The sequence below is a fragment of the Dryobates pubescens genome, chromosome 4, assembly GCF_014839835.1.
Source record: "Dryobates pubescens isolate bDryPub1 chromosome 4, bDryPub1.pri, whole genome shotgun sequence".
Lineage (NCBI taxonomy): Eukaryota > Metazoa > Chordata > Aves > Piciformes > Picidae > Dryobates > Dryobates pubescens.
The window spans coordinates 34451848-34478022 of record NC_071615.1 but is presented as its reverse complement, the minus strand read 5'-3'; the positions used below and the strand labels follow the sequence as shown (position 1 = coordinate 34478022).

The window sequence follows — 26175 nt, the reverse complement described above, 5'->3', positions numbered from 1 at the left end:
GGCATTGAGGATTTTAAGCTACAGAGGGAACGGAGGGCAAATCTGATCAGCTAGTGAGGAGTCAGTGCTTGTTGACTCAGAAGTGTGGGCATGAAGACAAGGCAAACATGAGGAAGCTAGTAGAAACCAACCTTGGTGTTGCTGTAGTTTAGAAACAAGCAGAAGGTGTCGACACAGTGTGGAGTTCCAAGGAGAGTCTGAGATCTTGAACTCACTGGTGTTGCCAAATGCAGAACTTGGGGTAGTGCAGCTGAAGCACTTTCCAGTAGACAAAGACCTGGGAGCACTGATAGGCTGCCATCTGAAGATGACCCAGGGTGTGGCAGGTGGCCAAGAAGGCCACCAGCATCCAGGCCTGTAGTGACAAGCATACTGTGACAAGCAGGACCAGAGAAGGGATTGTCCCCATGGACTCAGAACTAGTAAGGCCAGGCCACACCTTGAGTCTTGGGTTCAGTTTTGGGCCACTCACTCCAAGAAAGGCATTGAGGTGCTGGAGCAGGTCCAGAGAAGGTCAACAAAGCTGGTGAAGGGTCTGAAGAACAGGGCTGGTGAGGAGCAGCTGAGGAATTACAGTTGTGTAATCTGAAGAAAAGGAGGCTACGGGGAAACCTGCTGGCTCTCAGCAACTCCCTGAAAGGAGGCTGTAGCCAGGTGGGGGTTGGTCTCTTTTGCATCGGAACAAGAACCGCACTTTACAGAATCCAGAACTTTGTCCCCCTGCCTGGGTGCTGCAGCGTGATGCCTCCAGAGCCGTACTCATTCGGGCTCCTTCTGCCCTCCTCCGCCTCGTCCCCGGTCCTACAGCCCGCTGGCTGCTGCCGCGGGTGGGCAGAGTCGCTTTTGCAGGGCAGGTCGCTAGGGGCGGGCCGGCAGCCGGCGGTGAGTGCAGCGCCGTGCCGGGACGCGGCGGAGCCGGGAGTGGGAGCGAGCATGGGGAAGCTGCTGGCGGTGGCTCTCGTGGGGATAGCGGCAGCTTTGGTGGCGGAGCGGCTGCTGGCGTTCCGGTGAGTTGTCAGGGGTCGCCGCACGGCCCGCAGCAGGGGAGGGCAGCCAAGGTCCCGGTGGGGAACGGAGGTGCGGGAAAGGGCTCGGACCTCCAGGCCTCGGGTGGTGCAGGGGAGACTGAACTGACCCGTCAGGGTCGGTGCCGAGCTGGGCAGGGGGTGACGGTTGCACCCTTCCGAGCGTGAAGGCACTTCAGCCCCTTCTCTGGAGCCTGACTTCAGGGAACACACACTTGGCTCCAGTCTCCTTTCAGGGAGTTGTAGAGAGTGAAGTCTCCTCTCAGCCACCTTCAGGCTATACAACCGCAGTTCCCTCAGCTGCTACTCATCAGCCCTGTTGTCCAGACCTGTCTCTGGACCTGCTCCAGCACCTCAACGTATTTCTTGTAGTGAAGGCCTATCACTCTTGTCATAATCATCATTGCTACCTTCTTCACTATCAAAGGGAACAGTTTTCCCTGCACAAAAACTATTCAGTGGCCTGCCCGGCAGTGTCGTTTGCATCCTCTTTTTGGCATAAACTCACTGCAGGAGCATTTGTCCAGCAGAAATGCCCTTTGCAGTAAGGGGGATGTGAAATCCTCCCCAGGATTTCCCCCCTCTCTTTGGGGTCAAGGGTGCCCAAAAGGGGAGGGGATGTCTTGGGGCAGGGTGCCTGGTACCTCTGTTTTTGCAGAGGCTGCAGTTAAGGGGGTTGTGCCAAAACTGGGATCTGTGAATGTCTCTCATTTCCTGCCTATAGCATAAACAATAAGTTAAAATCAGGTTGGCAAAAACTTGTGGTGTTTTCTGCTGAAGCTGGCATCTGGGTAACAATAATCCCGGTGTACATGAGGTTTCCTCTGAAGGAGCACAGACTTCTGTGATGGTAAGTTGTAGCCTCAGTCACTGTGAGCTAAAGTACCCAGCCACATCATGCTTCATATCGTACACCTCATGTCATGAGGTGTGAATGTGAACATTCTTAAAGCAGCTTCAGTCCACAAGGACTCCAAACACCTGACTTCAAAGCAGTGACATCCAGCTAATAGATCTCTGGGTAGATAGCCATTGTAGCTCATTACAGAAGGAGGGCTGTGCTGCCTGAACCTCAAGTGCCTCAAGTACTTTTTACATCTTGCACTAATCCACCACAAGCATTACTAATAACTAGGGTTGTAGTGGGACCCATCTACCCTGGAGTCGCTCAAGTTGGAATGGCAGAGCTGGAAAACACTTGCAGGCTTTAGTATGGTGAGCCATTTCAATGCACTATGAAAAGCAAGGGACCCATGTCCCCTCCAAACTGAAGGGACAAATACAGCATTTGGGATCTGGCAAGATGAATCTCCTGGTAGAAACAGGATCCCTGCCATTTCTATAGCTCTCTCTGGGTTTTTCCTGTGTGCTGTGTTTTCAGCAAACTGCAGTCTAGCAGCAGTCTTAAGATGGTTGCAGAGTTTGGAAATACAACTTTAGATAACAAAGTGCTCTCAAATAATTTAACACAGCCTTGAGAAGAGAAACTGGGGTGGTGTTAACACTTCCCAGGCCTCTCTGTTATCCATCCCCCACTCAGAAGGCAGGAATCCAGCAAACAGTATTTGCTGTTTCTTCTGAATTTGATACCTGGTGTTCAGATAGTATGACACAAGAATCCATGAAATGCTTAAAAGATAAGGCTTAAAGAATTGTTACAAATCTCACAGAAACTCAATTCTTCTTCAGTCTGGTTTGTTTATGTATCTGTTACACACTTGATAGCTACCAAATGGACTTGAGTAGGGCTTGTGCAGCAGAAAACTGGTGAAGTCCTTGTGTGTTACCAATTGAAATTACACTGTTTCCAATGTTGTTTTAAATTGCTAATTCTTCTCTGAAGAAAGGTCTGAGCAAATTTGCAAAACTTGTGAATTATGCTGGTTTTTCCTCAAAGCAATATGCATATGATATTATTGTTCATGTACAGATACATTTACATGCAGACATGGTGGTGTCATCTCATAACACTGTTCTGATACGGTGCTCAGCTTGCACACTGTTTAAAGCAGAAGTGGGCTCCCAGAAAGATCCTGACCATACACAGATCTGTTGTAATAAGTCCAGAGGAGGGCCACAAAGATGATCTGGGAACACGTCTGCTATGAGTAGAGAGTGAGGGAACTAGAATTGTTCAGCCTGGAGAAGAGAACACTCTGGGGGACCTTGTAACTGCCTTCCAGTGCCTGAAAGAAACCTACAGGGAGGCTGGAGAGGGACTTTTTACAAGAGTGTTCACTGATAGGACAAGGGGCAATGGATTTAAAGTGAAGGAGAATAGGTTTAGATTGGATCTTAGGAAGAAATTCTTCAGTATGAGGGTGGCAAGATTCTGGAATGGATTGTCTGGAGAAGTTGTGGCTGCCCCCTCCCTGGATTATGTTCAAGGCCAGGTTGGATGGGACCTTGAGTAACCTAGTCTAGATGAGAGCTGTCCCTGCCCATGGCAGGGAGGTTGGATTAGATGATCTCTAAGGTCTCTTTCAGCCTAAGCCATTCTATGATTTGGAAAGAACTGGAAACAAACCCCAGAATAACAGATGATTTTCAGTCTTATCAGTAAGAAAGATCTGGGAGTGGTTAGCCTAGAGAAGAGGAAAACTGCAATAGGTCTTTGAATATGCAGCAGGTTGATGCTCAAGGAAAGGGGATGACTCTCATTTGTGTCCTACAAAGTGAGACAGTGGGTGGACAACTGAAACTGGAAAGAGAAGACTGAGTGGGAAAAGGCATTGTGCACAGGGATTGCACCAAGCAGCAAAATTCCTGCCGTTTTGGAAGTTGCATCTCCCACAGTTTGCAGGTCTGCTGTGTTTTCAGTATGGGCAGTTAGTTATCTGGGCCATCTGGCTTAGCAGTTAAGGCTGTCTGCGCTAGATAAACTGACACATTTTGGAAAAGCCTCTCTATATACTGCAGGCTTGTGACCAGTGTCCTTTTGAATTATTCTCATTCCAGTCCATGAAGTGTTTCCCTGGGAATGCTGCCGGGATATCATCATCCCTTGTTGGCTGCTGGCTGAGTTCCTGCTGTGCTTTTGGCACAGTCTGCCCAGGAAAAGCTGATGCAAATAGGAGAGAGAGTATCCCTCAACAGGCAGCACTGTGGACTTGGGGTGTGTTTGCCCTAAGCCACCCCTATTGATTCAGTTCTGCTGAGATGCCAAGGGGCAAAGGGAGACCTGACATCTCCCCTGTGCAGCTTGTGGGATGAGAACCAGTGTAATTCCGTCAGAACTCCTGAACTGGGGGAGAGGGCTTGGGAGAATTTAACTTGACTCCTTTCCCTTGCTGTCCTCTGTGCTATTTACCCTTTTTCTTTTTTTTTTCTCCTTCCCTCTGGCCTTATGTTAACAATCTGTGTCAATTATATAGCATTAAAGCAACTCAGAATTCTTAATTAAGTGATTAAAAAGCTGCAGGACTGACATACCATATGGTGCTCTCAGCCATATCACATATTTTTCATACCATAGACCAATAGTGCTGTTTAGTTCATGTTTGTGCCTGAAACTATAACATAAACATGGTGGGGTTTAGCTATGGGATCTGTGCATTCTGAATTGCCTGGGGTTGGAGCAAGTGCAGCCTCAGCACATATTAAGGACATACAAAGGAGTGACTGAGTTAGTTTAAGTGCTTTCTCTTAGGAAAAACAACCAAAAAAATTCCAGTGTGCTAGCTTGAGCATTCTTACATAGAGACACAACATCCTTCTTATGGCACTGTGGACCAGAGTGGTCAAACACTTCAGCCCTGCTGGTGAGTCAGAGAATCATAGAACTGCTGATGCTGGAAGAGACCTTTGAGAGCATCAAGTTCAAATTCTCACCTAGAAGTCACAATCCCACCACTACTGCTAAGCTACTACCACTAAACCATGTCCCTAAGCACGACATCCATGTGTAAGTACCTCCGGGGATGGTGACTCCACCACCACCCTGGGCAGTCTGTTCCTATTATTGATAACCCTTTCTCTGAAGAAATTTTTCCTGTTATCCAACGTGAACCTCCCCTGGCACAAATTGAGGTGCTTTCCTCTTGTCCTGTTAATTGCTGCATGTGAGAAGAGACTGACACCCACTTTTGTAGAGTTGTAGAGGGTGATGAGGTCTTCTTCAGCCTCCTCTTCTGAAGACTAAACAACCCCATTCACTTCATAGAATATACATAGAATATACATAGAATAAACCAGGTTGGAAGAGACCTTCAAGATCATCGTGTCCAACCCATCACCAATCCAACACCGCCCAAGCAACTAACCCACAGCACCAAGCACCCTGTCAAGTCTTCTCCTAAAAACCTCCAGTGATGGCGACTCCACCACCTCCCCAGGCAGCCCATTCCAATGGGCAATCACTCTTTCTGTATAGAACTTTTTTCTAACATCCAGCCTGAACCTCCCCTGGCGCAGCCTGAGACTGTGTCCTCTTGTTCTGGTACTGCTTGCCTGGGAGAAGAGACCAACAGCTGCTCCTCATAAGACTTGTGTCCCAGGCCCTTCACCAGCTTTGTTGCCCTTCTCTGGACCTGCTCCAGCACCTCAATGTCTTTCTTGTAGCAAGGGCCCCAAAACTGAATGCAGTACTTGAGGTGTGGTGTGGCCTCACCACTGCCAAAGGGAGGGGGACAATTGCATCCCTACACAAATTTATGTGAAAAGCACCTCCTAGTGAGGTGCCTTTCATACAGATTTGTAGACAACTTGGAATGGAGGAGATGGAGAAATAGGAACTCAAGTAGTTACTTGCCTCTGCCTGCTTGCCCAGTAAATCATGAGCCAGAGATTGAGTTTTTGTGGGCATTGAGGAATGAAATAAGCACCGCTGAAGGGTAATGCTCTGGGCAGGCACCAGCAGAAAAGAGGAAAGGGCAAGCTGATTGCTGAAAACTGTACTACCAAGTCCTACCAGCTCTTTGGAAATAGATATTCCTACCTTTGCCACAACACTGTTGCTACCTTTGAATGTAGAAAGCGCAACTGCTGATAAGCCTGTCCACCAAAAATAGCCAGTGGGTTGGGGTAGAAGGTTGCCCTCTCCTCATTTCAAATGCTGATCCTAACTGTGGGGTGCTACTATATTTAGGTGGCTGAAACCTGAAGAAAGGGTGGCTATGATATGTTACCATTTGAGCTGCAGTGGGGTCATGAAAGCTTGTTCCTGAAGCTCATGAACCAGGTCAGGTTCGTGAAGTTATTCAGTGCAGGAGAATCGCTTAATCCCTGCCTGTGTGGAGCCATCACAGCGATTTGGAGCAATTGCTGTTGTCAGTTCTGGTTTTTGCTTATTCAGTGTTTTACAGCTGATTTGTTGCAGTGATACGACAGACAATAAACCGAGGATCAAGCTAGGATTGTTACCTGTGCAAAGCTGGCCGTGTGCTGTTAACCTTGCTCTTCCCTCCTGCAGGAACAGGCTCAACGCTTCCCGGGAAGTAGCCCCGGTAACCCTCCCGAACTGCCGGCTCATTAAAGGCATCGGTACGTGCTCCACATGACCCAGGGCGTTGCTTTTGTCCAGCTTGCTTTTGCAGCTGCTTCTCAAAGCCAGCTTCCCAAGCCTCATCCTGAAAACAATTTTACTTTCATTTGCTGCTTGGACTCTGAGGTAGGGAGAAGCTGTGGGAAGAAATTATACTGAAAATCAAACTAGTTTGGTTTAATACTTTTTGCTTTTGGTGTTTGATCTTCCTGATGCAGGATCAAGTCTGGCATCTGTGCAGCTGTTCAGACAGCTGCTCAGCCCTTTGCCAGCTTGGTTGCAGATTCACAGATTGCATCAGGTTGGAAGGGACCCTCAAAGGTCATCTTGTTCAACTGTGCTGGCAGTCAGCAGGGACACCTCCAACTGGGTTAGGCTGCCCAGGGCCACATCAAGTCTGATCCTGAATGTCTCCAGGGATGGGGCTGCAACCACATCCCCAAGCAACCTGTTTCAATATTTCACCACTCTCATGGTAAAGGTCTTTGTCCTAATGTCCAAGCAAAATCTACTCTGCTCCAGTTTCAAACCATTGCCTCTTGTTCTATCACTACAGGCCCTTCTAAACAGTCCCTCCCTGGCCTTCCTGTAGGTCCCCTTCAGATATTAAAATGTAGTAATAAGGTCTCCCTGGAGACTTCTTTTTTTCAGGCTGAACAGCCCCAACTCTTTCAGCCTATTGTTTCAGATCTATTAGACAAAGCTGGCTAGTGCTAGGGAGGGGAAGCAGCAACTCCTTCCTTGGATGTTCTGGCAGAACTGATAGGTCTTTGCTGGCATGCATATAGTCCCACTGCAGAAACTTCAACTTTCACTCATTATTGAGAAGGAGCAAAACAGTCAAGGAAGATAGATTATTTATCGATGTCTGATCATCAAATAAAATGAAGCAGCAGTGATGCACAAGGTTTGTTTTGCTGTTGTGGAGTCTCCTTCTCTGGAGACTTTCCAGACCTGTCTGAATGCATTATTGTGTTGCCTGCCCTGGGTGAGCCTGCTTTGGCACAGGGGTTGGATTAGACAATCTCCAGAGGTCCCTTCCAACCTCTACCATTCTGTGATTCTGATCCCTTTCTTGAAAATTAATACCTTGCAAACACTTCTGTGTTGCTAAGCCACTTAGGAAATCATTTGGCTTTTAGACCAGGGTGTGCAGACTCTTCTGGCAGGTGGCTACAGGTGGTTGTCAGCTGATGGCATGTTGAAGAGAAGCCATGCTGCCAGGGTAGAAGCTTTGCAAGAAGGCCACAGGCATATGGTGAAGGAGTGGCTACTAAATGCCAACAGGGATTGCTCACCTTTGTGCCTCATTTGGCAGAGATTTAGGAGCAGGATGGTCTCATGTGGTGCAAACAGCAAGCAGGAGCTTGGGGTGGTTGCACAATTCAGCTGTGTGGTTTCAAAGAGCAAAGGGTCATATTTGTCATCTTAATTTGGTTTGCAGAGAGGTTTGACAGGGTGCCCAAAATGTTGACTTTGTCCTTTGGATCATGTATTTAGCAGGTGGCAACGCTTCTGTCTTGTTTTGTTTCTCTTCCTTTAGGATAAGCAGGGTATAAAATGGATAGCTTTACATGTCATAGCTTTATCTTGTGCCTCCTTTCCCCCAAAATTGTCATTTTTATCTTCATACAGGCTTAATGGCTGGGGTTTGTTCTCCTCAGTATTTTGGGGCATGTCTGAAATTCTGTCGAATTTTGCCTAGATTTTGCTTGTGTACAAAAATAAAATAGTCACTGAATGAGCTTTAAGAGCTTTGCCTTTGGGGCTTGCTGAGTCACTGAGCTGATTTCATAAATCTTGCTTCTTCCTTGTGTCAGGAATCAAACATCTTTGTAAAGTCAAATCACTGCTGTCTGCAGAGTTCCTTTGCCTGAGGTTATCTGCAGGAGGAATTTCACTTTAAAAATTTTCAGAGCCTTCTACATTGAGCTGAAATTTACTCATAGAGCACTCTGAGTAATGCTTATTTATGGTGATTAACAGAGAACTAATTGCTGAGTAATTCTGTGAAGCACATCACTGTTGCATTCTCTATGAGACTTTTTGCATCGTGTTGTCTCTGTTGAGGAAAGAAGGAAAACTGGACATTGTAAATACAGAGGTGGTTGATTACTGAGCAGTTATCTCATTTTGGATGCCTGACTTTTTACATGGAGATTCTGAGAACCTGGCTCTCCTCAGAGGTGGTGGAAGATCAATTTGAGGAGATTTATTTCTTCTGCTCACTCTGCTCCTCTAACACTGTCCCCTCACATAGAGGTCTGCACCATGTCTTGGCTTTGTGCTGCTGTCTGCTGCTTTCTCAACAGGCTCAGAGAGTTGGGGTTGCTCAGCCTGGAGATGGCTGCAGGGAAACCTTAGAGCAGCCTTCCAGTATTTGAAGGGGCTCTCTAGGAAAGCTGCAGAGTGACTTTTAACAACACTATGAATTGACAGGACAAGGGGTAATGGCTTCAAATTGGAAGACACTAGGAAGCAATTCTTTCCCATGAGGGTGGTGAGGCACCGGCTGCCCAGAGAATTTGTGGAGGCTGCAAGCCTGGAAGTGTTCAAAGGCAGGCTGGCTGCAGCCTTGAACAGGGTGGTCTAGTAGAACCCCCATGGCAGGGGGCTGGAACTAGAGGATCTTTTAAGTTCTTTCCCTCTCTAACCATTATGATTTTAAAATGCTGTGTCAAATTTGCATACACAGTCTGTATTTTAATATTTAAAATAGCCCTTCTGGCCTCTTAAATGGGACACAGGTAATGAGCTGGATCAGCTCTGAACAAAATTATCTTAAGCTATCCATCTTGTCCATGGAAGAGCAAACATCTGGTGTGGGCTTCCGTAATTAACTTAGAAGTGATGCATCTGTATAAAGGGAAGCAAACCCAGAGTAAATGGAAAAAAAATTCTATTCAACACTTTTCTTTCTGCACATTTTTTCTTCTCTCATTTTCCAGACTTTGATGTATTCTATTTTAACATTGTGCAATGTACAGACAGATGCAAATATTGAAAAGAATTAAAAACCTGCAGCTTGTCCTAAACCTCATTCACAGGTATGCAGAACAAGCTGCAGCTGTGGAATAAACAGGGTCTTCTGAATGACGGTAGTCAGCTGATGGTACTGTTTATAGCAGAATCATAGAACCCTTCGGATTGGAGGGGACCTCCAAAGGTCACCTAGTCCAGCCCCTCTGCAGTCAGCAGGGACATCTTCCACTAGAGCAGATTGTCCAGCTTCACCTTGAATATATCCAGGGACAGGGCCTCAACCACCTCCCTGGGCAACCTGTTCCACCATTCTGTCACCCTCATGATGCAGAACTTGTTCCTCACATCCAATCTACATCTGCTCTTCTGTCATTTCAAACCACTGTGCCTCATTCTGTCCTGCAAACAGTCCCTCTGCAGCCTTCTTGTAGCCCCCTTCAGATAATGGCAGGCTGCTATTAGGTGTCCTCAGAGCCTTTTCTTCTCCAGGCTGAACAACCCCAGCTCCCTCAGCCTGTCCTCATAGCAGAGGTGCTCCAGGCTCCTGATCATTTTCATGTCCCTCCTCTGGACCCTCTCCATCAGGTTCATGTCCTTCCTGTATTTCTTTAGTGCAGAAACTTACACGTCTTAATTATCTGCTCCCAGTTAGCCTGCTTGTCTGTCTGCTTGACTTGCCTCACTAATTCAGCAGTAGTAAGTGATGGTATCTCTGTTCATTCACTCACCAGCATGCTCTGCCAGTGAAGGCTGTCTGTCCAGTTCCTGTCACTGTGGTAATTGAGCCTTTCAGCGTTTATGATGTTAACGTTGCAGCAGTCCTGGGAAGTGGGGACCCACTGCTAACCCCATCCTAGAAATGCACCTAGGCTTGGAGAGACCAAGAGTGGGGCAAAGAAAAGGAGCTTGCTGCTTAAACCAGAGCATGAGCCAAGCTGAAACAACACAAATCCAAAGCTTTAGTTGGAAAGTGCAGGTTCTGAATGTCTCTGGGCACATCAGTGTAGATGTCTGCCTCCTGCCTGCAGCCCAGCTGGCACTCAGAAACAAAACCTAGGAGGTGGGTAATGGGCTGGCTCCCAAAAATGCTTCTTCAGACATTTTGCACTTCAGCAGGCAGGGATGCTCCACCTGTTAGATATGGCATGGGGCTTGCTTGCTGAGGCTGAGCAGAAGGTGGCTGTGTCTCTCTCCCCCGTCCCTCTGCAAGTTGTTTCACCAGATCTCCCCAGGGCTGAGCTGGGAAGGAACTTGCCTGCGCGGGGGAATTTGAGGATCAGATTCCTCCCCACAGAGCTGTTTGGTGGCTTCAGGGGAATTACAGCCCAGCTGAGTTAGTGCTGGGATAAACAGGAGTTACATAAAAGCAAACAAAAGACCCAGCTCAGATTTGCAGGCACTTCCCTGGAAGGAGATGCCAAGAGTGGTGTGACCTTTGTAGGGTTCTCTATGGCCAAGCAGGAGGGGTTGTGGAGAGGTGGGCAAGCTTTCAGGGAGCTCTGTTAAAGAAAACCTGCAGAGCAATTTCCTCCTTGAAGCAAATGCTCCTGGGTGGGTTTAATCCAGCCTTGGGAAGTGGCTGGTGGGGAGTGCTGGTTGTGCTGGTGACTTGGAGAGCAGAGGGAAGGCTTCTGAAGGCAGCAGTGAAAATGTGGGATGGCAAACAGGCTTCAGCATCAGACTAAAAGCTCTGTGGAGAGTGCTTGGTCAAAGCCTAAAATTGTGCTTTTACTAAAGGGATTTTATTCTCTTTTTTTAAACTTTATTTTCCTAGCAGGAAAAAATACTGCAGGAACTGCAGGAACTGGCAACATTGGAAATGATTACCCAGAGTTAAAAGTGTGGTCTAACTATTAAAGCCCTTAGCTGTTAAGGACAGAGCAGGTTCTCTGACACTTGAGAACTTCAAATATTTGGCAATCCATCCTAGTGCAGTGTCCCAGCTCAGCCAGAATTAGTGTGTGCAGTACCCAGAGCTGCCTTCTGCCAGTGCTGGGGCTGAGTGATGGGTACAGTCCTGCCCTGAAATTCCCAGCACTAACTGCTTGCAGCAGAACATTATCATCAAAAGTGGGTGACTCATCCCCTGCCACCCCAGGGCACATGGAGCTAGGGAGGAATCATAGAACTGGTTAGAAGAGACCTTCAAGAGTTCAACCCTCAACCTAAGACCACCATGGCCACTAAACCATGTCCCCAAGTGCCATGGCCACATGTTTCTTGGACACCTCATGGGACAGTGACTCCACCACCTCCCTGGGCAGCCTGTTCCAATGCCTGACTAGGAGACTGCTTGGCCACCACAGGGGCACCTATAAGCCCCCAGAAAGAGAGGAACCCGAGTGATTTCCTACCCTCCCCTGCCACTGCCTTCTGCTACCACTCCTAATGCGATGCAAACTTCTCTGCTGCACTTGTGCATTCATATTAGAAAGGAACATTCCTGAGAGCTGGATTTGTACTAAAAAGGTGTTGGGTTTTTGATGGGAAATATTTAATATCATCTGGAAAAGCCTCTTTATCTCTGTCTTGCAGAAGCAGGCTCAGAAGACATCGACATACTTCCCAATGGCCTGGCTTTCATTAGCTCCGTAAGTGCCCGTGCCCCCTTCCCCCGCAGGGGCCCTCCCTGCTTCCTTATCTGCAGAAGCCAAAGGTGAAAATTGCAGGTCGGACTTTTCTCCTACAAGGCTGACTGGCTCCACAGGAACAGACCAGACTTGTATCAGCTTAGCTGTTTTTCTCTTCTACTTGAGCCGGTGTACTCCTTGAGACTGAAGTGGCAGTGCTGGCTCCGACATGCGTGTCCTACTGCACTGGCTTATCTGCCCACAGAATCTTTCCTTTCTTTCACACTGCTTCCTTGACGTGCTGACAGGTCAAGCCTCTCCCTTATTAAGAAGGTGTGTTAATTCCCTGACTTAAAAAAAACACCACAGATTTTATGTGTTGGTTTTATTGCTCCTGGGTGTTTTTTAGCCTTTAGGGCATAGATTTTCCAGCGTTTCTTTGCAGGATGACTAGTGATTATTTTCTGAAGCAGAAGCTGATGTTCTCATCCACATGCTCCAAAAACACCCAGGGAATGACAAGGTTGCAAAATTCATGCCAGAAATTGTGACTTGTCACGCCACTACTGTTCCCTGTGGCTTTACCATGTTGGATACTGTCAGTGGTGCTGTACTTCCAGTTTGTTCTTCCCCAGTGTGGGCTTTATTTGCAGAGTGGTTTGACATATGGGGAGCACCAACCCAGGTGGTGCCTTTGTGGTGGCCTCCATGGAGCCTGCTCCCTCTGCACTGCAATCTGGGGCTTACCAGGGAAAGCAGAGCTGGTCCCTCTCTGTCCATCCTGGCATGGTGGGCTGAAGCAGAGGGACATCTTTGACACAGTCCCCCACAACATCCTGCTTGCCAAGTTGGAGAGATACGGATTTGATGGGTGGACCCTTCAGTGGATAAGGAATTAGCTGGATGGTTGCATCCAAAGGGTGCTGCCCAGGGAGGTGATTGAGGCTCCTACCCTGGAGATATTCAAGGTGAGACTTAATGATGTGCTGGGCAGCCTGATCTAGTTGGGGAGGTCCCTGCTGACTGCAGGGAGGTTGGACTAGATGACCTTTCTATCATTTTATGATTCTATCTAAAGGCTTCTCAAAGCCTGGAACGGGCTCCCCAGGGAGGTGGTTGAATCCCTATGCCTGGAGGCGTTTCAGAGAGGCAAAGATGTGGTGCTGAGGAACATGGTTTAGCACCAGCCTTGGTACAGTTAGAGGATGGTTGGACTCAACGATCTTAAAGTTCTTTTCCAACCAAAACCATTCTGTGATTCCATGACATCCTGATGTGTGCTTGCAAGCCTGAACAAGGCTCCAGCATTTTCAGCTTCCCTTTACCTTTTATCCAGGAATGATTTTTGTATGTTTCCATTTTACAGGGCTTGAAATATCCAGGACTAAAAAGCTTTGCACCAGACAAGCCAGGTGAAATATTTTTGATGGATTTGAACGAAAATAACCCCAGAGCAGTGGCACTGAGAATCAGCCGAGGGTTTGACCTGGCATCGTTTAACCCTCATGGAATCAGCACCTACATAGATAAAGGTAAAGCCATCTGAGGCAGATCTTGGCCTCAAGAGCACAAACAGAATCCCTCTGTAGCCTTGCACTGTACCTCCAATAGCCTGCTCTTGCTGGGAAAGAGAAAGCTTTTCAGGCTCTTTGTCTTTCTAGAGCTCTTTTCTAAATGCCAGCTGGCTAAATCAAGCATCTTTGCTCAGTATCTCAGGCTGGCTGAGATAGAAAGGTGTCCGATAGGACACCTATAGGAAAGAAAATATGGGAAAAGTCTGAGAAGGTGAAAATCACACAAAGTTTATTTTACCATTTTACATCTGCTCACCCAGGACTCAAGGGTTTTGAGGAGCAGGGACCTCAAAAAAGAGGAGGCTATGAATAAGAGTGACCAGAATGGAGACTTCTGTGGCTAAACAGTGAATTATCAAGTCACTGCAAGCTACCAAAATCTCTGGTACTTTGTGGCCAGCCATTAGAATGCTGGAAGGGACCCTCAAAAGTCATCTTGTCTAACCCACCCTGCAATCAGCAGGGACATCTCCAACTAGATCAGGTTGCTCAGGGCCTCATCAAGTTTTACCTTGAATGTCTCCAGGGATGGGGCCTCCACCACTGTCCCATACTGTGACTGTATGGGGACTTAGGTCAAGCTGCAGCAATGGATGTCTTTCTCCAGCTATTTGCAAACTCCTGTTTGCCTTGTTAAAATCCCTAAGGAAAGGAAGGAGAGCATGAAAGGTATTTTATTGGTAGCCAGAGCTTGGAGAGGAGAACATGGCAATGGTTTTAGAGTAGGGTAGATTTAGGTTGGACATTAGGAACAAGTTCTTCACAATGAGGGTAGTGAAAGACTGCAACAGGTTGCCCAGAGAGGTTGTAGAATCTCCATCTCTGGAGACGTGCCTGCTCAGGGAAGGATGTTGGACTCCAGAGATGATCTAACCCATGGTTCTGTGATGAAGACATGATTTCTTTCTTCCTTGGTGGAACTTGCAAAGATGTAGTTTACACAGCAGTTCCCTGTAGAGTGAGCCTGGGCAAAGAGCAGCTGGAGCTCTGGAGCCAGTTGCAGTGGCATCCTGCATTACTTTGGTGCTTGTCCTGAGGAGCTGAGAGACAAATGCACCAAATCCAACGTATTATATACTGGGGGCTGATTCAGAGCTCTGGGTGCTTAGCCATGCAGACTGGTGCAGAAAATTCAGCTGTTTTCATCTCTTCTTTCAAGATGACACTGTGTACCTCTTTGTTGTGAACCATCCCCAGCACAAGAGCACAGTAGAATTGTTTAAGTTTATGGAAGATGACAACTCTCTCCTGCACCTGAAAACCATTCGACACGACCTTTTGACAAGGTATTGGAGCTCAGTACTGGCCTCACAGGAACAGGCTGCCTTGCTAAACTCCAGAGTGGGAGCTTTAGGGTCTTATTGAGAGATTTTCTCTTTATCAGCTTTGCTGTTTCTCTTACCGGTTGCTGCTTATCTGTGTAATCAAACCTTCCTCCTTTTCTCATATAACCCACTCATGGCTCTCTTTCCTCTCCTTTTCCCACTTTCCTTCCCTTACCCCACTTTCCCCCCTCCCCCTTTTCTTCTCTCTTCCCTCCCCATGGACTTACAGGCACATAACCAGAACTCTCACCGATACCTTATGCTCCTGTTCAGGTCTCAGCACTGTACAGTCCTGCTTCATGTAAAAGCAAACAGAAGCAAAAAAGGATCTCAATAACTCAGTGTCTGTCTGAAATACCATCTGTAATTGCAACCCATTCATGTGTATGGGAAGACACCATCCTGGCTGGATTCTGGGCAATGCTTTCATTATTTCTCTCCCTCTCTTTTTATTTTGTTAGTGTGAACGATATAGTAGCTATGGGACCAGACAGTTTTTATGCCACCAATGACCACTACTTCACTGACTTCATCTTGATTGCCTTGGAGATGTTCTTGGGTTTAACTTGGTCAAATGTTGTTTACTACAGTCCAAAAGGAGTGAAGGAAGTAGCAGCTGGGTTTTATTCAGCCAATGGAATTAACACCTCACCAGACAGAAAGTAAGTTCCTTGTTGCCTTAGATTTTGTTTGCTCACACAAGAGAATCCCCAGATTCTAACTTGTAGCTGTGGTCCCTCTGTGACCAAGTGTCTAAGCTGGCTCATGTGAGGCAAGGTGCTACCTGCACAGTGCCACTGATGTGGAGGGCTTGTAGAGCAGAACTCTCATGTCTTCTTGTAACTGGAGGCAATGAATGCTCCACAGGTGGAAAGTGCATGACTGAGTTAACCAGCCTGGAGGTGTACATAAATCATCTTTAATTTGAAGAAAAGTGTATTTGTGGGCCTCACAATCCAAGGTCTGTGTCGGTGTCACAATGGCACTGAGAAGACCTGGCATGGTGTGAAGCTACAGTGGTGTCTCAGCAGGTTGGCTTCAGTTCAGTGCCCTGTGGCCTGCCTGCAGTGTCTGTTGCTGTGTGAGAACTGTGAGATGGATTTCCTCATGGGAAGAACTGGGCTTGCACAGGAGGAACTGACTGGTTTCAGTGTCTGCTTACTCATCTATATCTCTAAAAGCTGCTTTCTTTTGAAGGTACATCTATGTTGCAGATGTATTTGACCACAATGTCCATGTTATGGAGAAACATGCCAACTGGAGTCTAACCCATGTGAAGGTAAGGTGCTGCTATTCCATGGAAAGAGGTCTGTGTGAATGTTGGACAGATTAGTCCCCAGGAATGCTTGAGATTTCAGCCTGACCATGTGTAAAGTGCTGGTCTGGATGGCTCCTGGTGTGGGTTTGCAGAGGGGCAGTGTGCCCCTTACACAGCTTCAGGTCTTCCATTCTCACACCAGCAAGAAGAGGAGGATCCTTGGGTGTGCTGTAGAGCCACACTGAACGTCTGCCTCAGTCAGCCTGGGTCAACCAAGCACTGAAGGTAACAATCAGCACAAGTGTAGGTGGGGAGGCTTGGAGCAGCAAGCAGGTTTGTCATGGCACAGAGGAGGGTATGGAGCACACCAGGGGCAAAGTGTAACAGCACTGGAGGAGAAAAGACTTCTTAAAAAATCAAAAATTCTGACAGCTGGGAGCACTGGACAAGGCTGTTGGCTATGTTCTGGTTTGCTTCTAAGACTTCTGCTGGCTTAACTTCTCTCTTCCTCACTTTTTCCCTCTGTGTTGGACAGACCCTGCAGCTGGACACGCTGGTCGATAACTTGTATATTGACCCTCACACTGGAGACATCTGGACAGGATGTCATCCCAATGGCATGAAGCTATTCTTCAATGATCCTGACAATCTGCCTGCATCTGAGGTACCTTGTGGGAGAAGTCTCTGGGCTCTGTGCCAGAAAGTTGTTCAAATCCCCCTGCTCTAACTTTGCTCTGCATTACACAAGAGAAGTGCCTGACCAGCCTTTGTGGAAGCAAAGGCTCGGCTGGCTTCCAGCTTGTAGCTTCTGCTCTCAAGAGGAAAGCCTGCACAATGCATACTCACTAACAAACACCTATTTAGCTCCTTAGCAGGCAACTGAATCATTTCCACCCAGTAGCTCAGCTCAGTCATTTTGGACTCCTCAGGCTACTTTCTGTGCAGCTGTGGCTGTGCAATCAGACTTTGATGAACTGTGTTAATGACTGAGCCAGCACCAAACAAAAATAATTGAGTGCAAAGCATGACCAGAAACGTTGGCACTGGAATGATTTATCTGAGCCAGTGTGGTTCCTCAGTAGGTGACACTGGCATTCTTCTTTCCTTCTGAAATCTATGAGGTACCAGCATCAGCACACTAGCAGCTGGGATTGCAGGGATCTCGTCGGTGTCTGACTTCAGCCTTGTCTGAAGCTCTTCGTAAGACACTTCTCAAAATGAACATGTTCAGTAGCAGATTTACTATCACAGAATCATAGAATGGTTTGATTTGGGTTGGAAGGGTCCTTAAAGATCATCCAGTTCCAAACACCTCTGCCATGGGCAGGGACACCTTCCACTAAACCAAATTGCTTAAGGCTTCATCCAATCTGGCCTTGAACATTCCAGGGAGAGGCATCCACAACCTCCCTGGGCAACTTGTTCCAGTGTCTCACCACCCTCACTGTGAAGAATTTTTCCCTAGTCTCCAGTCTAAATCTCCCCTCCTCAAGCTTCAATCGATTCTCTCTCACCCTATCACTACCAAGCCTTTGTCATAAGTCCCTTCCCAGCTTTCTTGTAGCCCCTTCAGGTACTGGAAGGCTGCATTAAGGTCTCCCTGTAGCCACCTTCTCTCCAGGCTGAACAACCTCAGCTTTCTCAGCCTGTCCTGTATACAGGAGGTGCTCCAGCCCTCTGATCATCTTTGTGGTCTCCTCTGACCTGCTCCAGCAGTTCCATGTCCCTCTTGTGCTGGCTGCAGTGCTGCAGGTGGGGTCTCACCAGAGCAGAGGGGCAGAATCACCTCCTTTGCCCTGCCAGTCACACTGCTTTGGGTGCAGTCATCATGGGCAGTGCTTCAAAATGTGAGGCCCTACCACAGGAGTCACGCGGCTGCAGTCACCAGCAGCTGCTCAACCTAACTAACTTGTTTCCATCTAACATCTTGTTCCCTCGGTGGGTGGAGGCCTTTCACCCATGGCCATTTCAGCAGCTGTGTCCCTCTCCCCCTGGGGCAGGTGCTGCGCATCCAGGACATGCTGGGGGAGCGGCCGGCGGTGACGCGCATCTACGCCGACGACGGCTCCGTGCTGCAGGGCAGCTCCGTGGCAGCTGTCTACGAGGGCAAGCTGCTCATTGGCACCGTCTTCCACAAAGCTCTCTACTGTGAGCTGTAGCTCGGAGAGGGTAAGGTCTGCTGCACTGGAATGCATTAAATTCCTTGAGAACTTAGCTTCTGCTAGATTTTGCTAATGAGACCGTGCCAGGAAAGGTTAACCAGAGCCATGGAAATGGAGTAGTTTTTTGCCTTCCTCTCTGAAATAAGAGTGTTGCACCATGGTAAAGGAATTGAAGGTGAGGAATCAGTTTGTGTCAAATGGGGAGGACGCCGTGTTGTTAACAAAGGGTAACTGTGAAGTTGAAATTTAGATGACAAATGACTGAACTGTCAGACTAACTTACCTGTTGTGATTGGATCTCTGGGTTTTGGTTTTTCCCCCCAGAGAACACCGATTTTATAAATGAGAGCTGTTAACGACCACTGTGCTGCTTGTCACCGACCCCATGGCCTTCCCAGGGACTACTGTGCTAAGGGTTCTCCTTCCAGACCTTCCTCTTGGCTTTCCCTAATGCTCCTAAAATAACTGGGAGAAGAATGGAGAATAAATGTTATTTCAGTCTTTTCTTCCCTCATTCCCCTTAAAGCCATCTCCTAACCTGACTTGTTTCATAATCTGAATCCTCCTGAGGAAAGAGGAGGGCATCACTTTGGGTAGTTTCTTACTGAGTCTTCCAAAGGGAGTTTTTAAAAAAGCCTTTTTTTTTGTTAAAGAGTGGGAAACAACTCCTGTGCCCCTTCAGTAAAAGTGCAGTAACAACTGCTGTCTGTCACAGCAAAGGGAACATTTCTGGGCTCTTTGCCACAGTGACCTCCCCTGAGCGTTGGTCACCCAACTCCAGTCCATACCAAGCCGATTCCTGCTGTGCTGCTCTGCAGCAGGCACCTGCTTCACCTACGTGCAGTGCCAGTTATGGGTAAGGTTGTGCACTGCTGACAGATCTGTCCATGTTCCCATCAGCTGGTGGTTCTAGAGTGGTGTTAGCTAGCAGTCACTTGTCATAAACCAAACTGAGTGTCCCTTCAAGCTGGAAACCAGTTTTGTGCTTTCCAGTTTGCACAGCAAGATGCCAGTCTGGTAGAAGCCCCTTTGAGCCACCAGCTTCCTGCCCCTGGAGTAAGCTCTTCTTTCTTTAGTTTAGATGTCCTTACCCCCAGCTCAGCTCTTTCATCTTCAGAGTTCCCATCTCTGATCACTCACCACTGGTTCTGTGGGAGATGCTGCCATGTGGTAACACAGAAGGCTGTGTGTTACCGGCAGTGCCACTTCTCAGCAGCTTAGCTGCCTCTCCAAACAGAGTCACCAGACAGACCTGCCTGGGGGCCACCACCCTGCTGCATCCTTTAGCTGATGCAATAGCATTTCCTTGCTGCTGTTCTCCCATACTCTGTGGACCAAGGCGGCCGTCTGCCCATGAAGCAGCAGCTGAGAAGAGCCAGCCCCTGGGTGTTAGTTGCTGTTTCGGCCTTGCTGCTCTCTCCTGCTACCTGCTTCACCACCAGCCACAGTCCCCTCTAACCATGGAGAGTCCAGTACTTTGAAAGCACAGGAGCACTTCTGCCTACAAGGCAGAACAAATAACCTGCTCTGTAGCAGCCTGAGCACAGAGACAGGAGCCAGAGTGTGTGCAGACCTTCATGTGGCTTTGGGTTTTTCCAGGAGGTGTTCTTGTAGGGTAAGGTTTAGGGAGCAGCAGCCCTGACCAGCACATCTCTTGGCTCCTGCACCTTTGGTTTTTAACACAAACAACCCTGATGGCTTCCATCCCCTGTTATAAAGGAGTGACTGCTCCTTCTCCAAGGGAAAGGGACAGCAAGGAGTCAGTGCCAGGGCCTGTGGCTTCATTTCTATACGCGAGAGATGGTGCCATCCTCCTTCCTCTGCACAGCTGCAGTGTGCTGTGGGTCTTGCCACATCAGCACCTGTCCCTAGCAATCATCTGCTCCACCTCAAGCCCCTGTGTTGCCACCACCATCTTGTTGGCATAGATGCTGTGGTGTGAGGCATGTCCCTGGGCACAAGTTGTGTGAGGCTGGAAAGCTGAGCCAGCAGCATGTCTGCCCAGTTGCTGCACCCAGTTTCCCACCATGCTGCCATGCCAGCCAAGTCTTTTGCCCCCACATAGCAAGTGTGGTTGCTGGCATTTTTGACATTTTGTACACAAACAGCACAGGCTGCAGGGCTCCAGAGATAGCTGGAGGGGAGAGCCTGAGCTTTAGGACTATTAACTGCCCTTCTCTCTTGGGCACAGCCCAGCATGACAGGTCTGTGCATAGAGCCCTTCTGCAAAATGCCCTCAGCTGATCTGGGGACTTCAGCACTGCCCCAGGGTTTGCTGCCCAAGCTACAAAGGCTTTGGTGGCAAGGACTCATCTGGTTTGCATCCTGGTTTCAAGTCTTTCGCTATCCACAGTCTGCAGACAGCCCTTCCACAGAGCAGAGCTGGCCCTGTACAAGGGTGGCTTTTGTCTCATCCCTTTACTGCCCTTGCCTTTGGCATCAGCTGATTGCACCAAGCACTGGAGAACACAATTTACTGTAACTCTGGCTTTGCCACTCCTTCCTTAGCAACTTCTCTCCATGCATTGCTACAAGTCACTTACCAAAGCATTAATTTCAATTTTCCAGTAGCTCAGAACATCTTCAGATGAACAAATCTACATGATGCTGGATCTTCTCAAACCTGTACTTCTTAGCTGGCTTTGGCCTTTTGGAAAATAAACAATGTGTTGACTTGCCACTGGCTTTTTAGTTCAACCTAAACCTCCCCAGGTGCAACTTGAGGCCATTTCCTCTTGTCCTATCGCTTGTTAGTAGGGAGAGCAGACCAACTCCCACCTGGCTCCAACTTCCTTTCAGGGAGTTGTAAAGAGCCAGAAGGTCTCCCCTCATGGTCTTTTCTCCAGACTAAACAACCCCAGTTCCCTCAGCTGCTCCTCAAGATTTATTCTCAAGACCTTAAAAGATTAAAAAAAAAAACAACCAAAAAGCAAAAAAGAGTCAAACAACATTCTCACAGCCTGGCCTTGCAACCCCAAGGAGGGCATCAGCCATCACCTTTTACAGGCTGTAGCCTTTGGAGCAGTTCTGGGGCATTTCAGAAACCAAAGTGCAGACATCTGAGACAACTTGCACAAACAACAAGGACATGGTACAGTTAGAGAGTGGTTGGACTGAATGATCTTAAAGGGTTTTTTCCAACCAAAAGCATTCTATGATGACTGCTCCAAGCTTAGGAAGCTGCTGAGCAGACAATGTCAGTAGAGGGCTGAGAGCTTCTTACCATACCTATTTTAATTAAGATAATAATTGTCTGGGTACAGGATTCTTTTATCTTCTTGCAGCTGGAGGCCATATTAGCAGCAAGGAAGATTTCTGAGTCAGCTGCAGGGAAGCACAGACTGGGTTAAGACAGATTAAGTACAGTGTTTGGCCTAGATTCTGCCAGATGTAAATCCAGTGAAATGACAACACAAATTAGACAGCCTGTCCCCTTCTGCTTCTCCCTCACTGAATGCTTTACTAAAGTTCAAATAAATACAAACATCTGAGGCGTGTTCAGAACTGCTATGCTGTCTGAAGTGCCTGTTACCACCAACCTAACACTTGAGTGTAAAACCACAGGATCACAGGATATTAGGTGTTGGAAGGGATCTCTGGAGATCTTGCAGTCCAACCCCGCTGCCAGAGCAGGACCATAGAATCTAGGGCAGGTTGCAGAGGAATGCATCCAGATAGGTCTTGAAAGTCTCCAGAGAAGGAAACTCCACAACCTCTCTGGGAAGCCTGTTCCAGTGCTCTGTGACCCTTTCAGTAAAGAAATTCTTCCTCATGTTGAGGTAGAACTTCCTGTGCTGCAGTTTACATCCATTGCCCCTTGTCCAATCCCAGGGCACAAGTAAGCAGATGCTGTCCCTTCCCAGCCCTCAGATATTTATAGACATTCATTACATCCCCTCTCAGTCTTCTCTCCATACTAAACAGCCCCAGGTCTCTCAGCCTTTCCTGATAAGGCAGTGCTCCAGTCCCTTAATCATCCTTGTAGCCCTCCATTGGACTCTCTCAAGTAGGTCCCTGTCCTTCCTGAACTGGGGAGCCCAGAACGGGATGCAACATTCCAGCTAAGGCTTCACTAGGGCAGAGCAGAGTTGAAATGTTTTCTATACCAAAACTAACCCAAGGCTTTTCAACAGCATCAGCAGCCTATTTTCACATCACTCTGCAGGCTACATTTCACTTGCATATCAACAACAACAACAACAAATGGCCATTCTCTTTCCTTACCCTTTTTTTTCCTTGCTTTCTTACATAATTACAGATTGTAACAGAGGTCCACGTGGAGGCCTGTGAATCATGGCAACTGGGCCAAGAGCTGGGATTAAAATAATCTCCAGTGAGCAGAAGTCTGCCCTGTGCAGCAACAGCTGTCCAGTCATGCTCTCCATTATTTCCTCTGGAATGACCAAGAAATGGGCAGGCAAAGTGAGGACTCGATACAAATTGTACTAAAGATTCAGGGTTTCTCAGTTTATTGCATTCGTTGTCTAACAACAAGAATACTCATTGGCAAGAAAGTTATTTACACTAACAAATCAACTTGAAACCACGAGGCTTTGCTGTTTGTATTTAAACTGTAAGAAAACAAAGGGCCACCATGATGGATTTTTGTTTTGATGTCTCCCAATAACTAAATATTAACCAAAGCTGGAGGTTGTTGGGTTTTTTGGGGGAGGGTGGGGGTGGGTGGGAAGGGGGTAGAACTCAACAATCTAGAGAAGTTCATATCAACCAAGCACAAGAGAACAAGCTCAGACATGGCACTACTGTGTCATTCATGCAGATGATCAGACACCAAGATGTACAAATGAAAAGTTCAGGGAAACATGCACTTCATATACATTTGACCTCTTGGAAAAAAAAAGAAAAGGAAAAAGGAAAATCTTGGAAGCTCAACCACCTCTCTTCCACCATAGAAAAAGAAACCATATGAGTAGCCAATTTATACAGTGAGCACAGTGCAGTTTAGTCTTTTAGCTGCCAGGTCTTCTAGCAATGGCTGGCACCTGTCAGTGGCCAGTGAGATACCTCTGCAACGGGTCTGGGAAAGAGGAAACCATTATAGCAAAGTCTAAGGGATTCACTGTGCAGGCCCCACTTCCAGAGGGGCTGCTTGCTCTGCGTCCCCCTTTCCTTCACACATTTCTGTACCAGGCTCCAAGCCCACTTCTGCTGGTGCCAGTGACACAGGTCCCAGAGCAGGAGGCTCAAGATCCTGGGTTATAGGAAGCTGGACCCCATCCCATGAGCTGTGAGCCCTCCTCACCTTTCCTCACTCTGCCAAAGTCAGCAGAGCAGGTTTCACAAACCTTCCAGCTCATTCCTAGCACAGCCCAAACTTCCCAAAGAAACAGGCAGCTCAAGGCACTGCTGCCAAGCTTTCCAGTAAGACAGGGACAACAGCATAAGTACCAGTTAGTACTGCCAGTTAGTCACAGAAAGCTCAGTTTGTGAGGGATTGGAGGGCTCAATATCATGACTAAGATATCACAGCTTGGCAAAAATGAGTTTTATACATGGAAAAGTACAGCACAATCCATGCAGGAGGTCAACCAAAGGGACTGTGCACTCCACTGAGCTGAGTGGGTAGGCCACCTGGGATGTCACTCATAATCCTGCTTGGAAGGAAGCTACTGAAAGTGCTCCAACAAAACCAAAAGTTACAGTTAAAAATACACAAAAAGATTTCCTTCCTAGAATAGTGCCACTCCAATAAACCAATCCTGCCAACCTCCTGCCCCTTAGAACATTTCTAGGAAGGCTGATTTGAATTCTTTTCAATCACTAATTTACCAAAACTAAACCAAACCCATCCACCTGCTCTGTGCACTCTGCAGCCCATTTTGACCAGTAAAGACTCACAGGTTGATTAAAGAGGTGCTGCTTTGTTCAAATGCCTGGTTTGCAAGTGGTTTGGGCCCTAACATCCTGAGGTTTTCAAGTGAGAGAGAGCAGAGTGAAGAAAGTGCTATTAGAAGGGTCCAGCTCCTCTGTCACTTACTTTGATGATAGTGCAGGGACAAAGCCACACCTAAAAAGCACAGGGTTTTGCTCAGGTTTTGCTGTTGCCTCACCAATATTTTCTCTCTGCAAACACACAGCTAGAAAATCAACACAAGCCCTAATTCCTGCAGACTGCCCCTAAATTTCAGCACTGAAAACCAGAGCAGCCTGCAGGGCAGATGTTACAAAGAACTGCAGCTCAAGCTGTGCAAACCTTGCCTTTGGATTTGCAGTGCTGTGCTAGTGCCCAGAATGGTAATTCATGGCCACACCCAACTAAAGGAGGATCCTCTTTCTTCCTACTGCAGAACTGGATTCTGCACCACTGACAGGAGTGGTGTTTCTTCCCTTGATGGAAAAGTGGGACACAATTCATTCCCCGAAACCACACAATACTGCCCACCTCTTACTCACCAGCACGTGTGCCAGGAGGCGAAGGTGGAGCTGGTCAGGAGGACTTTGATGGGAGTGATGAGTGTCAGGAACCCTGGTGCTCAGTTTCAAGCACCTCTGAATGTCGATGAGAGCTGAGGAGTGGCAGGCTTCAGGAGAAAGCTGCTCAGTAATTCCAGCAGAAACTTGATTCATGTGAAAGGCCTGCAGCAGACTACAGTCATGGCACAGCAACACTGATGTGCAAACATCACCTAACTCTGCTCAGTTTTTCCCACTGGCCTCTGTCCCACTGTGCAATTCTAACCTGTGATCTAGAACAGACTCCTCTTACAGTGACCCCCCACCACACCTGCTCAGAGAGGGGAGTGAAATGCAAACAGCAGTGGACAACACTCTGCACTGCACCTTCCTCACACCTTGGTCCTGATCTGCCTGGACAGATCAACCCCAAGCTGGGATTTTAACACAGAAGTCACAGGGGTGCAGTACCACAACAAATATGAGCTGAAAGCAAGGAATGCTGGGCTGGTTTGGACAGAGCAAGGAGCCACCACTCCACAATTCCACTACAAACACTAGGATTTGTTAGGAGTGAAACAACCTGTGGACTCCTACTTTTTCTGTGTTTCAGAGTTCCATTTTTTGCTACCTCTCCATTCTTCACCCTTTCAGAGGCTCCAAATATTCACAACCTGGCAGCACCACAGCAATGGGGAGAACTAGAGATTACAGAACCAGGAGGAAGTGACCTTCGCTCTGGTCATCTGGGTTTAAAGATGACACAGAAACATGGCTGGAGGCCTGGAAACGCCAGACTACCAGCACAGCGGTTTACAGGTGGGCAGGCAGGTCAGAGCTTTAACCCCATGAATAAATATGGAGCAACAGGTGAGAGCAGTAGCTGCAGGTGAGCCAAAAGACAAAGGGTTTCCAGTGACTCGTTTCTGTTGTGACATCAAACCCCACATTACTCTGAACTGCCACTGATTCACAAGGAGTTTGAGAAGACAAGAAATGCACATCTTCCGTTTCGTGTGTGCTGTGACACAACACAAGGGGAACAAACATAAGACAGCTTCGAAGGTCTTGGAGAACAGGAACCACCATTTCAATCTGTGCTTTATCCCTGCTGGTAGCACTCCAGCCAGGAGTGAGCACACTGAATGCAGTCACAGACACAGCACCAAAACTCTTGGCAGTGCTCTGCTTGCTCAGTTTTCACTTGCTGATCAAAGTGCATTTGGGGTTTTCATTGAAATTCAAGCTGTGAGCGGTTTGTCCAAGTTAGGATTATGTTGGATTTTTTTAAAGGTAGGATTATTTATTTTTTTTTTAACTTAGGGTTTTGTTGGAATTTTTTTTAAGTTAAGTTTTTTATTTGATTTTTTTAAACTTTTGTTT

General features: G+C 47.6%; 1 protein-coding gene across 1 annotated transcript; it reads left to right on the top strand.

Annotated features, from left to right (window-relative positions):
* Nucleotides 1-882: 882 nt before the first annotated feature.
* Nucleotides 883-26157, top strand: LOC104306539 (serum paraoxonase/arylesterase 2). The gene is made up of 10 exons (XM_054161099.1): nucleotides 883-1007; nucleotides 6436-6506; nucleotides 12025-12080; nucleotides 13426-13591; nucleotides 14793-14919; nucleotides 15420-15620; nucleotides 16156-16237; nucleotides 16752-16880; nucleotides 18217-18385; nucleotides 22637-26157. The coding sequence occupies exons 1-9, from the start codon at nucleotides 934-936 to the stop codon at nucleotides 18373-18375; spliced, it is 1065 nt and encodes a 354-aa protein (XP_054017074.1). The 5' UTR covers nucleotides 883-933; the 3' UTR covers nucleotides 18376-18385; nucleotides 22637-26157.
* Nucleotides 26158-26175: the final 18 nt, after the last annotated feature.